The sequence below is a fragment of the Mastigoproctus giganteus genome, chromosome 4, assembly GCF_048544385.1.
Source record: "Mastigoproctus giganteus isolate SK-2022 chromosome 4, ASM4854438v1, whole genome shotgun sequence".
NCBI classification, from domain to species: Eukaryota; Metazoa; Arthropoda; class Arachnida; order Uropygi; family Thelyphonidae; genus Mastigoproctus; species Mastigoproctus giganteus.
The window spans coordinates 229928570-229943113 of record NC_143578.1 but is presented as its reverse complement, the minus strand read 5'-3'; the positions used below and the strand labels follow the sequence as shown (position 1 = coordinate 229943113).

At 37.5% G+C, this 14544-nt stretch overlaps 1 protein-coding gene across 3 annotated transcripts in view; it reads right to left on the bottom strand.

The window, feature by feature from the left end:
* LOC150087471 (uncharacterized) overlaps positions 1-14544 on the bottom strand; it is a 238090-nt gene that overhangs the window by 167799 nt on the left and 55747 nt on the right. For all 3 annotated transcript variants that reach the window (XM_090372089.1, XM_090372090.1, XM_090372091.1), the window contains 2 exons: positions 2127-2272; positions 374-473 (listed from right to left, as the gene is read on the bottom strand). In XM_090372089.1, the coding sequence (XP_090228215.1) occupies positions 374-473; positions 2127-2272 (246 nt within the window). The remainder of the gene's footprint in view (positions 1-373; positions 474-2126; positions 2273-14544) is intronic.

Sequence of the window (14544 nt, the reverse complement as noted above, 5' to 3'; positions counted from 1 at the left end):
GCATATCGTACAATAATATCACATTCACCTAAAAAAAAAATGGAATGAAAAGTTTTTTTTTTTTTATCATTCTGAGAACTGGAGAAGTGGCAACAAAATACTGGAGATTAAGTTCTAACCCATAACTTTTTTTAACTTTTTATTCTCACATTCTCTCTCCCTCTCTCTTCCCCTCCCCCCCGATCCTCTCCACCACCACTTCTCAACATCAAAAATACTTATATAGTTCAATAAAAATAGATATTTACTTTTTGGTCTAACACTTTTGCACTCACACAGTATATTATATATTTATAAAGTCTAATGTTAGAACTTGCTATAGCAAGGAAAACTTCCAACTTATTTTTGTGTTAACTCATTTAAAACTGCTTACCAATCTCAGAAATTCCTCTCTTTCTGCTTGAAGTTGGCGTGTTTGTGATTGTAACCTGTTCAGCTGAGATTCACCCACATTATTCAGGCCATTTATGCTACTAAAATAATAAATGAGAGAAGTAAAAAATTATTGGATATTTTGCACATTACTCAATTCTTCAATTAACATTCACAAAACTGACTTGATGTTCTATTGCAGTCAATTATCTATAAGAATTTACTTCTGAAATTTTGCAGATTGTTAGAACTAAACACTGCCTATTAAAACTGTATAAAATCTACTGTTCTGAATACTTTCTAATTTGCTCTAACTACAATTGTCAAAAATAAATGAAGTTGTTAAGAGAAAAACAGAAATTTATGGAGACTTTTAGATAAAAATGTTTTCTATGGGAGAAACCTTCAACTTCTATAACTTTGAAAGTGTTGTATCCATCTCATTCTCATCATGCTAAACACAGAACTGTTGTATCCATCTCATTCTCATCATGATACCAATAACAGTCACTTCAATTTCTGCTCATAATTCTTCAAATAAGGTTTGTTACGGTAACAGTAATGCAACTCCTTAACCCTTTCATGAGTCAATTTGCTGCATATGTGGGTGAGTTGTCTTCCCCACCACAGTGAATATTTCATAGTGGCAAGCTCTGCAAAGTGGCTCTTCAAATTCCCACAAAATTCTTAGTGGGAATTTGAAAGTTTGTAAAAATTAAAACTTTGTATATAAATGCTTTAAAATACTAATTTGTTCTTTTTCACTTCATTTTCTAATAATACTAGAGTAAAATTATTGTTAAAAATCAAATCAGAATTTTTTAAAATTTGTAAATAAGACACTTTTTTTTATATAATAATATCTTCTACATTTATTTATTTATTAATGGATTTAGTTTTATCAAATTCTGGCCCTGAATTCCCCTTTGTAAGCCTAAACTGGATAACTAAAGTCAACACGTGTGATCTTCTCTGATTTTCAAAGCAATTTTAATCTGCCATGAATTACAAACTCTACAATTATATGGAAACAGATAAGAGATGGCAGCATGTATTAGAAAAATTTCAAGATTAAGACAGTTTGAAGCAACCTTCAAAAGGTTAAAAAAACTCATTGAAAAATCTACCACAGGGATAAAAGTCTGGGAAACATGGTGATTGTGACAACCAAAGTTGAAACCATTGTGGAAAGCAAATTTATGTTATTCAAGAGCTTAGGATTTCAAGCTTGTCAAGTACTGCAACATATATTGTCTTGATAGAAAAAAAACTGGGTCATACTTCGTGAGCTCTCTACTGCACTTTTATTCTTCTGAGGATGCAGTGTTGCCAATTTCAATATCATATCAGCATTATTTATATGACTACAGTAAGTACAGTATTTATATGAGTTACATTCCCAGAGCTGTCCTAGCAGCCCATCTGCACTGCTCAGAGAACTTAATAGCTGACTGCACAGGTCATTTTCGTTTTCCACATTGGTGGTATATTTTCTGGGATTACTGCTATCCAAGTGCAGTACTTTGCATGTGGATAATGGTGATATATGCTAATGCACCTAAAAAGGCAAAGTTCCAGCAAAACTATACATAATATTAAAAAAAACAAAAAAAATACTGTAAATTTATGGGATACGGCTTTCTTTTATTCTGTGAAAAGAAATATATTACAAAATACATGCATCAAAGTTTTTAACTTTTTTTTTCTATTGGAAATACAGGCTAAATTCAATTTTCTAAAACTCTATTTCTTACCGATATCTGTTCTCTTCTTCCTTCTTCTTTTGTAGTACCTGTTGGTAATCAATGGGTGCTGATACTTGTGATACTGTAGGTACTGCATTCAGATCTTTTCTACCTAACTCAAGAGAATTTTTTCTAAGTTGATCTTGTTTTCCTTTCTGTATAATTATATAATAAATATTAATGAATATTACAATTTAAATGATGATATACAGGGCAATTTTAAGCTGCACAATTCAAATTTCAAAAATTTGTGCACTGGAAAAAGAAACTGATAAAAACAATTATTATTAGCATTAGGAGAGGCATATTATGCAAGAAAGCAAGCTTATGCAGCATCAGCCAAAAAAAAAAAAAAAAAAACAAACCCACTCCCATTTCACCCCTCCGTTCGTTTCAAATACCTGCCCAGCTGAGCCTTCAATTTATTTAGGCTATCAACTTCCACAACAAGGGATGGGAGTCTGTTCCACCAACCAACTACCCACTGGCTAAAGGCAAATTTATGCACATCTATCCTACATCTGTCTTTCCTCAATTTGAATTTATGCCCTCTCAGGTGATTATTCTGAGCAAGACGAAGAATCCCATCAGCATTGAGCATGCTCAAACCATTCAAAGCTTTATACACCTCTATCAGATCACCTCGCTGGTGCCTAGTCTCCAGACACTGTAATTTGCAAAATTTAGCCTTTCTTCGAAAGAGCAACCTTTGATCCATTCACTAATCTTGTTGCCCTTCTCTGTCTGGAGGCCTCATTTCAAGAAGGTCTACATCCCTCTTGAAATGAGGCCTCCAGACCTGTATACAGTACTCAAGGTGTGGCCTGACCATTGCCTTATACAAGGGAATAATCACCTCCTTATCCCTGCTAGAAAAATTCCTGTATATCATTGACAAGACACCATGAGCTACTCTTGCAGCCCGTCTGCACTGTCAGAAAACTTCTTATCAGCCTGCACAACTAACCCTAGGTCCTTTTCATTCTCTACCACTGTCAGTGTAGTACCACAGAGTTGATACGTTGCTCTGGGGTTACTGTTTCCCATATGTAGTACTTTACATTTGCCAATATTAAACTTCATTTGCCACCTCTCAGTCCATCTGCTCAACCTTTCCAGATCCTGTTGCAGCAGCATAGTGTCAGTAGTGCCCTTGATAACCCTGCCAACTTTCGTATCATCTGCAAACTTGGACATTAAGCTTGATATACCATCATCAATATCATTTATAAATACAGAAAACAACAATGGACCCAACACTCAACCCTGAGGGACTCCACTAATAACATTAGTCCACGATGAGCAGTGTCCCCTGATTACCACTCTCTGTCTTCTCCCACTCAACCATCCCTTTATCCATAGCAGCAATTTGCCTCCAATGCCACACTGCTCCAATTTGTGCAGCAGTCTTCCATGTACAACAGTATCAAAAGCCATTCTAAGATCCAAATATATAATATCAAAGTTATCCCTGCATCCACTTCTTTTGTGACTGCATCATAGTATCTAATCAAATTGGTCAGGCAAGACTTTCCTTAACAAAACCATGCTGTGTCCGAGCTATAACTGAAGTCTTGTCTAGATGATCCTGCAGTGCTTCTTTAACCAGTGCCTCCATTAATTTTCCAGGAACAGAAGTTAAACTCACAGGTCAATAATTACTTGTGTCAGCCTTTGATCCTCGTTTGTGAATTGGGGTCACATTTGCACGTCTCCAGTCTATGAGTACCTCCCCTGAGTCCAAAGAAGCTCTCATAATTATGGCTAAGGGTTTCCTTACTTCCTTTGCTGCCTCCTTTAATATAACTGGATAGATCCCAACCACCCCAGGTGCCTTTTTTTTCTTTATCCTCAACAATTTATCCTCCACTTTCCTCTCAGTTATTACAAAATCATCTAGCTCACTGCCAGAGTTTACTTCACCTCTGGCATTCCCCTTCCTGAATAACTCCTCATGTGTGAATGTAGATGCAAAATACTCATTTAGTTTGTTAACCACCTGAACAGGATCCTCAACTGTTGAACCATCAATATCTAGTGGACAAATCTGATTCATCCCTTTGCTTCTCGAGTTTACATAGGTAAAGAATTCTTTTCTGTTTTTCTTTGCATCCTTTGCCAAGGATTTCTCATAATCTGCCTAATCTCCTTTGTGACTTCGTTACAGACCAGCTTATATCTATCATAGGCTTCCATGTCACCCATTAATTTATATGTATCCCATGCATTTTTTTCCTCTGCCATATGTCTCATTAGTTCATCTGACATCCATTTAGGCCTAAACCTTAAACAATATTTCTTAGTTGGTATGTAAAGCCTAGTAGCTTCCAAGATAAGTTCTTTGAATGCTTCCCATTTTGAATTTGCTGTTGGCAACATCATCAGTTGGTCCCACTGTATAGAATTTAAATACTGTCTCAGTCCATCGTAGTCACCTTTACAGAAGCAATAACCCTTCTCTTTACCCTTGATGGTTATTACCTCTTTGAGTAAATCCCACTTCAGCACATTGTGATCACTGCCACCTAGTGGTTCCTTTATCTGCAGATTCTTAATGCATGAAGAATCACTACTGATAATCATATCAAGAGTATTACTCCCTCTAGTTGATTCCCGAACATGCTGATGTAGAAAACAATCATCCAATAAATCCACAAAAGCCTTGCTAGTGTGTGAGTGACCAACCCACAAATTTCAGTCAATATCCAGGAAATTAAAATCCCCCATTATAAGACTCTCGGATTTTTTGGCAGACTCTATTTCCCTGTACAGTTTCTTATTATATTCATCAGAATCATTAGGTCTATAGCACACTCCTACTCTCAATTTTGATCTCCCAATTCTTATGTCACACCAAACTGACTCGACACTGCACTGTCCAGCGATGTTGACTGGCTTCACTTCCTTGGATTTTATGTGTTTCTTAACTAATAGCATAACCTCTCCTCCCTTCCTGTCCTGTCTATCCTTTCTGTACACATTGTACTCCCGAAATTCCAGTTCTGCAGTCCTTACATCTGTGTGACACCACGTCTCTGATATCCCAACAATATCTGCCTTTGATGTTGTGAGCAATACCTCAAATTCATTTACCAAACTCCTAGCAATGGTGTGCACGCAAGTATACATGCACCTGTTCCTATTCTTAGCTACCCTAACACAACCCATGTGTTTACTTGTACCGCAATGACTCCCAGCAGTCTCTGAAATACCCTGCATCTTGTTTTTCCAGGCTGCTGCTCATTCCAACAGAAGAAGTGCAAGAATCACTTTTACCTCTGCCAGTGGCTATTGTTAATCTATCAGTCCTTGTATCTCCCCCCCCCCAAGCTAGCAGTTTTCCGACCCACCTAACTCTGCCTCAATAGCATCAGCAAATATTTTTGCACCCTTTCTATTTAAGTGTATCCCATCCCTGTAGAAACAGTCTCTCCTGTTAACAAGTACAGACCAGGCTGAAAAAAATTCTACCCCTTGAGCCTTGCACAATCTTTCCAGGGCCAAATTGATCGACAAGGCTCTCATCATATACTTCTTCTTATCGGGTCTAGGCAGAATTGCAGACACTTTCAAATTCTACCCTAATTCAAGGCCCCATTTTTTTCAGCAGTGACCTATAGTTTTTAAGTAATTCCGCTGGTCTCCTACTCTTAATATCATTAGTGCCAACGTGTACAACTATATCACCTTTTGTGCCCTTAATAGATGATATCCGCTCTACAACGTCATCAACCTTTGCCCCTGACAGACGTACTCTGGTCCTGTTCCACCTATCCTTTTTAAATACCATGTTCCCCGTTTCCCTAACAATGGAGTCACCAACAACTACTAGTTCCTGTGGGACCAGCACATTTTACCTTGGGGTTGCCGCTGTGTTGTGTGATGACCAAGTGCAAGCTCTGGCGTTGATGGGCCCTCAATTTAGATCCTTCGAGGGCATCCACCCTGTCCTTCAAGCTCTCATATAGGCCCATAACAATGCTGAGTTGTCGCCTGATTTCATTACACTCCTTACATCGTGCACACACAAAGACATCCCCCATGGCAATATCATGTCCCATACCCGATTGCTCCACAAATATCAAGCAAGCAGTGTATTTTAAAAGGCTGTGATTCGGGGGGGCACTCCTTACATCGTGCACACACAAAGACATCCCCCATGGCAATATCATGTCCCATACCCGATTGCTCCACAAATATCAAGCAAGCAGTGTATTTTAAAAGGCTGTGATTCGGGGGGGCAACTCCCCCCCCCCCCCCCCGGTTCTCCCCTGAGCCACAGTTCTCCCATTAGCTTGAGCCTTTTGCTTTGCTGCTCTGGTATGAGTCATGATTTTGATTTAATTTCAATAAAATTTCAATTTCAGTACAAAATTATAACCCTAAACTTTATCCCTTTATACTTTGGAAAATCTAAGTCGCTATATGTATTTAGTTAAAAAGTACAATTTAATTGACAATGAAGTTTAACAAGATTAGTAGAGTTTACTGATTAATTGACAATATTATATTATATACTATACTATACTATACTATACTAAGCTAACGCTATCTAGTTCAGGATATAACGTTGTATCGTATAACAATGGCGGCAAGTTACCAACGATAAATCTACAGACACTTAAGTATTAATTAACTTCCCAATCTCGCTGTCTCAATTCAGAATAAACTAAGGATCCTGACCAAGTCAATAAGCTACTTATAGAAAATAATTTAATATAACAATTGGTCAATAAAGCGGCTAAATATGGCTAAAAAACTTCTCATTCAGCGGAGCTGCAACGTGTAACACGTGGATTTGATACCCTTACCGATACTAAGTAATACGTACAAAATCTCTATCTAAGTTAAACTTTCAACTAAGTATCGTAACTAGCAATATAAAGCTACTCTAGAAAATAAGTTAATATGCCAATTTAATATAATAAAACAGAAAAAACTTCTCTATTCCAGGAGCAGTAAAAACTTCGCCTGCACACAAGGCTACTCTTGTTCTTGAAAAATCGATTATTGCTAACATGAAGCAACAGTTCCAAATGATTTTGTAAGTTCATCAATAATATTACCATCATTATCCTGTGGTGGATTTCCAAAAAAATTCTTTATTTTTGCCCTTGACCCTCTTTTTTTTAATCCTTTCCAAAGTCTGCCTTTTTACTCATTACTTACTCCGTGAGTAATTTATTACACATTAAGTTATACTTATGTCTTGATACATGCATTCCACACAACTTTCTTTTATATTGCCAACTGCAAATGTGATTGAATTATATCAGCCTTTTGCTCAGCATTATAATTATACCAATCCTGGAGGTTATCAAAGCTTTTCATTAGACAAGAATCAAAAGTTTGCAGTCATAATTTTTACAGCTATTCTAATGGTCTCATACCATGAGTTATTTAAGAGTTTTTCTCAGCCACTACACCCTGTGGTTGAGAAAAACTCCTCTAAGTTGACACCGTTAAAATTGCTCCAGAGCTGGAATCCATTGTGATGACATTTTTTAATCTCAAAACTAGGTTCGCTCTTTCTAAGTAACCAACACATAGTTCTATTAATTCATTAAACTGACAGTACAGGGGAATTAGATATACTATCCCCATTGTCTGATGGCCACACAGAAAATACCATGAGTATAACACAAAGAGGAAATCATGGCAACAACTAAGTTAGAATTTCTAATCAATATAATATATTACTGCTTGAGAAGAGCTGCTGTACTCTATTAATCCTATCTAACAGGATTCTATAAGAGAAAGGATATCCCATAACCTTACCACCAAAGGAATATTATTCTTACACTAGTAAGAAATTGACAATCAATTTACAAAACACTTTTGTCCTCTGCTTGCTTATTCGATAAATCGATAATACTACACTGTTATTATTTCTACTCATAATTGGTTCATTTTTTAACACCATCAACAGTGTTCTTATATCCTACACAAGATTTATTCAATGGAGTTTGAAGATGCCGACTTCTTCTAGCAATTTATACATTTTGTAGGTTCTTCAATAATTAGACATTTCTTACAGGAATGACTACCCCATGGAAAATTGATCACAAAATACTTCATTTTAACAAAATTTAAATGTTTATTATGCATGTCCATATGATAAACATTAAAAACACTTAGTTATAGTCCCTATATCCATAGCACTGCACGAGAACTGTTAACATAAACTCTGCCACTATTTGCAGATTCTTAAATCTTGCAAATTTGCCTTGTAATCTGCAGGATCTATTGGATCCTGCAGATTACAAGGCAAAAAACATTCTTATTTCTAACTTTATTTGTGACTAATACAGCTGTTGTTGTTGTTATTTGGTTTTTAGGAGCATTAGCAACTAAGGCCATATTGCTCCAGGGAATGCGGTGGTCATTCCCTGACCTTTCCGCATCCTCCGTATTCGGTGGTCATGGGCTCGAACCCCAGTCTAATCAAGAAGCGTGTGCTGCTCACTCCTGCTCCTGCCTACCTGGCTACAGAGGCGCCGCTAATACAGTAAACATTTCTTTAACATCATCATAGTAAATCTGTGTCATTAAGGTTTCTGCTCCACAACTGCTCCAAAAATTGTTCTTTAATTACCTTCTTATCCACATCACAGAGAACAATTTTTGGCACAGCAAGGGATGAACTGATTTTAGCAGTTCACTTTTAACTCAATCACTATTGTTGTAGTTATCAGATTTTTCCTTCACAAAAACCACTTCACATGGTTGACACAGTTTCCATATCTTCTTTTATAGCCCTTTCTCATATGCTTATGGAACTAAATCCTTTTTAATACATTCTACTCTAGCAACTAATATGTTGTTTTTTATTTGGTTTTTAGGAGCATTAGCAACTAAGGCCATATTGCTCCGGGATATGCAGTGGTCATTCCCTAACCTTTCCGCATCCTCCGTATTTGGTGGTGACGGGCTCGAATAATATGTTATGTGTTTCTGTGTGCGTGCGGTGCATGTTTCTAAAGTGGCCACTTCCAAATTATCCTACAAATGAAAGACTTGTGTGACAACAGGGACAGACTCATAACAGGGAAGAAAAATGCATGGGATGCATATAAATTATCAAGCGACTCTCAAGCCTATGGCAGATATAAGCTAGTCTGTAATCAGGTCACAAAGGAGGTTAGGCAGGCGAAGGCAGATTAAAAGAAATCTTTGGAAAAGGACATGAAGAGAAACAGCAAAGAGTTCTTTACTTATGTAAACTCTAGAAGGAATGGGATGAATCTGATTGGTCCACTTAACATCGATGGTTCGACTGTTGATGATCCTGCTCAGATAGCAAACAAACTGAATGAGTATTTTGCATCTACAGTGGTACCTTGGATTACGAGTAACTTGGTATGTGAGTGTTTTGCAAGACGAGCAAAAATTTTTAATAAATTTTAACTTGATAAACGAGCGAGGTCTTGCAATACGAGTACAGTCAGTCCTCGTATAACACGTGTTTACACTACACGAATTCGATCATACACTATTTATAAATAGGGGAACAATATCTTATATAACACGAACCGAATTCGCTTATGCACAATTAGCCTTTGTGTTTACAAGAAATGGCAGTCGAACGCAGAATCACCCCAACCGAACGCAACCCGATAGGAATGAAGAGAAGATTTTGAAAATGTATTTATGGTTTTTTATATCAGTGAAGGGGAAACACATTTCACCATAATAACATAAAAACCAACAATTCCAGCTATCGGTATAACCGCAAATGCAATTAGATCGAGTTTACTACCAGTTTATAACAGATTCCACTAGCAGGAACGCAACTGGAAATTGTTTTTATTGTTTTATGGTAGTAACCCCTAGAAATGTGCTTTAGTAAAATGTGAGGTGTTAATAGTGTATCTCTGCCTTTATGGTGTTTATTCAGTTGCTACACGCGCGCAGCTTTGTTTATGTGTATCAAGCATGCCTCCTCGTTTTGTAATAGTGCGAGCAATGAATCTGATTTCCGTGAAATCCTCAAAAGGAGGCAAAAGCAAGTGTCATTGGAAAGATTCCTTGTTAAAGTCGCACAAAAAGAAAAAATCAACAGATAGCAGTGATTCTGTTAGAGACAGTGAAAGTCGTCCTACCCAATAATTAATAAATTCGATTGCTTTATGTATATTAAATTTAAATATTAAAAATATAAAAAGGTATGTATTTTGTATTAATCATTTTTACAGTATATGAATATTTTTGAGTTTTGGAACAAATCATCTGGGTTTCCATTATTTCTTATGGGGAAATTCGCTTTGATATACGAGTGCTTTGGATTACGAGCACGTTTCCGGAATGAATTATGCTCGCAAACCATGGTACCACTGTACATTCACACATGAGGAATTACTAAGGTTTGAAAATGGCAGAAGGTTATCAAATTGTAGCAGGATACTTAATGATTTTGTAATAACTGAGAGCAAAGTGGAGGAGAAATTGTTGAAGTTAAACATAAGAAAAGCACCTGGGGTGGATGGGATCAATCCAGTTATATTAAAGGAGGCGGTAAAGCAACTAAGCAAACCCTTAGCCCTAATTATGAGAGCATCCTTGGACTCAGGGGAGGTTCCCACGGACTGGAGATGTGCAAATGTATTCCCAATTCACAAAGGGGGGATCGAAGGGTGACACGAGTAATTACAGACCAGTTAGTTTAACTTCTGTTCCGGGTAAAATAATGGAATCACTGGTTAAAGATGCATTGCAGGATCATCTAGACAAGACTGCAGCAATAATTCAGACACAGCATGGGTTTGTTAAGGGAAAGTCTTGTCTGACAAATTTGATAGGATATTATGATGTGGTTACAAAGGAACTGGATGCAAAAAATAATTCTGATATCATATATTTGGATTTCAGGAAAGCTTTTGACACTGTTGCGCATGGAAGACTATTGTACAAATTGGAGCAGAATGGTATTAAGGGTAAGTTGCTGCAATGGATAAAAGGATGGTTAAGTGGGAGAAGACAGAGGGTGGTAATCAATGGATGCTGCTCTTCGGGGACTAATGTTATTAGTGGAGTCCCATAGGGTTCGGTGTTGGGTCTACTGTTGTTTTATATATTTATCAATGATATTGATGAAGGTATATCAGGCTTAATGTTGAAGTTTGCAAATGATACAAAGGTTGGCAGGGTTGTTAATGACAGTAATGGCAGTGTGCTACTGCAACAGGATCTAGATAATTTGGGCAGATGGGCTAAGAAGTGGCAACTGAAGTTTAACCTTGACAAATGCAAAGTACTGCATATGGGTAGAAGTAACCACAGAGAAACATACCAACTGTGTGGTACTACACTTAAGGTAGTAGAAAATGAAAAAGACCTGGGAGTAATTATGCAGGCAGATATGAAGTTTTCTGAGCAATGCAGACAGGCTGCCAGGGCAGATCATGGGGTTTTGTCAATGATATATAGGAATTTTGCTAGCAGGGAAAAGGAGGTGATTATCCCTCTGTATAAGGCAATGGTCAGGCCAAGCCTTGAGTACTGTGTACAGGTCTGGAGGCCTCATTTTAGGAAGAATGTAGATTTACTTGAGCGTGTATAGAGAAGGGCAACAAGATTGGTGAGGGGAATGAAGGGATCCTCTTACCAAGAGAGGCTTAAGTTCTGCAAATTGCAGTGGCTGGAGACTAGGCACCTGCGCGGTGATCTGATTGAGGTGTATAAGATCTTGAATGGGTTGAGCACGCTGAATTCTGATGGGATCCTTCCACTTGTTCAGATTACGAACCTAAGGGGGCATAAATTCAAATTAAGAAAGGACAGATGTAGAATAGATGTGCAAAAATTTGCCTTTAGCCAGTGGGTGGTTAATTGCTGGAACAAACTTCCATCTGTCGTTGTGGAAGTTGATAGGTTGAATAAATTTAAGGAGAACTGGACAGGCATTTGGAGGGAATGGTGTGATTTTTTTTTTTTTTTGGGCTGATGCTGCATAAGCTCATACACTTGCTTTCTTGCATCACATGCCACTACTACTACTACAACAGTTTCAGTAAATATTCAGTATTCCCTTTTCAAAAACAAACTTCTCAATTTCAATCATGTATTCTTAAACATATCAAACCCAAGCATTTCTGGAACAGACTCTTCTGAACTTTCAAGACCCACCCCCCTCTCTCTCTCTCTCTTGTGGTTTTTTCCCGATTGGTTAGGATATTCTATTATTCTTTCTATATGCTGAAAACATAGACTATGATTTCTAATACCAAGGAAGGATGATTCCTTCTTCCCTTGATCCGTAACACCTAAACAACTTCATTCACCTATCATTTTTCTATTTAACTTCTATACATCTTTACTTTTCTTTTTCTGACATTAATTACTATCTAATGGCTGCTAGTTACTGTCTTAATAATTTAATATTAAACGTAGTTAGGGATCTTTTTTAAGTAACTCATCTCACTATCTGTTAGGTTAAATGATCATAAAAAGTACAGATGAAAGAATTTTAAAACTCAAGAGATGTAAGTTTATTTAAAAAACCAAACTTGTTGATCATCATGTTAATCACATTTTAAAAAAGGGCATGCTTCAAATAGAATGCATTTCAGGAGGAATAAGACTGGTTTTTTAAATAATCATTCATCTATGCTTTTCATTAGCATTAGCAGGGCATATGATGCAAGAAACCAAGATTATATAGCACCAGCCAAAAAAAAAATAAAATAACACAGACTCTTCTCATTTCACCCATCCACTCGCTCCAAATGTTTGTCTAGTACTGCCTTGAATCTGTTTAAGCTATCAACTTCTACAACGACAGATGAAAGTTTGTTCCAGCAATCAACCACCCACTGGCTAAAGGCAAACTTCCGCACATCTATCCTACAACTGTCTTTCCTCAAATTGAATTAATACCTCTCGGGCGATTATTCTGAGCAAGAGGAAGAATTCCATCAGCATTGAGCATGCTCAAAATATTCAAGGCTTTATGCACCTCAATCAGATCACCTCGCAGGTGCATAGTCTGCAGACACTGCAATTTGCAAAACTTAAGCCTTTCTTCATAAGAGCAACCCTTTGTTCCATTCACTAATCTTGTTGCCCTTCTCTGTACTCGTTCCAGCAGCTCTACATCCTTCTTGAAATGAGACCTCCAGACCTGTATACAGTACTCAAGGTGTGGCCTGACCATTTCCTTATAAAAAGTAAAGTGCAGCCATTATCAACCCACTGCAGGATGGAAGCCTCCTTAACAATTCATGCTGAGGGAAACGGACCATAAATCTGCCATGCTGGTCCAGTGCGGGTTGGCAGATCTTTTCCTTATACATGGGGATAATTACCCCCTTATCCCTGCTAGAAAAATTCCTGTATATCATTGACAAGACACCATGAGCTACTTTGCAGCCCGTCTGCACTGCTCAGAAAACTTCATATCTGCCTGCACAACTAACCCCAGGTCCTTTTTGCTCTCTACCACCGTCAGTGTAGTACCACACAGTTGATACGTTGCTCTGGGGTTACTGTTTCCAATATGTAGTACTTTACATTTGTCAATGTTAATCTTCAGTTGTCACCTCTCAGCCCATCTGCTCAACTTTTCTAGATCCTGTTGCAGCAACTTACTGTCATTAGTGTCATTAACAACCCTTCCAACCTTTGTATCGTCTGCAAATTTGGACATTAAGCCTGATATACCATCATCAATATCATTGATGAATAAAGAAAACAACAATGGACCCAACACTGAACCCTGGAGGACTCCACTAATAACATTAGTCCACAAAGAGCAGTGTCCATTGATCCACTCTCTGTCTTCTCTCACTCAACCATCCCTTTATCCATAGCAGAAATTTGCCTCCATTGCCACAATTTGTGCAGCAGTCTTCCAGATGCAACAGTATCAAAAGCCTTTCTAAGATCCAAATATATGATATCAAAATTATTCTTTGCATCCAGTTCCTTTGTGACTACATCATAGTATCCAATCAAATTGGTCAGACACGACTTCCACTTAAGAAACTAATGCTGTGTCCGAGCAATAACTGAAGTCTTGTCTAGATGATCCTGCAATGCTTCTTTAACTAGTGCCTCCATTAATTTCCCCTGGAACAGAAGTTTAACTAACAGGTCTGTAATTACCTGTGTCTCCCTTTGATCCTTCTGTGTGCACTGGGGTCACATTTGCACATTTTCAGTCCATGGATACCTCCCTGAGTCCAAGGAAGCTCTCATAATTATGGCTAAGGGTTTGCTTACTTCCTTTGCTGCCTACTTTAATATAAATGGATAGATTCCATCCATCGCAGGTGTCTTTCTTATGTTTACCTTCAATAATTTCTCCTCCACTTTACTCTCAGCTATTAAAAGATTATCTAGCTTACTGCCAGAGTTTAATACACCTCTTGTATTCCTCTCCCTGAATAACCCCTCATATGTGAATGTAGATGAAAAAAATATTCATTCA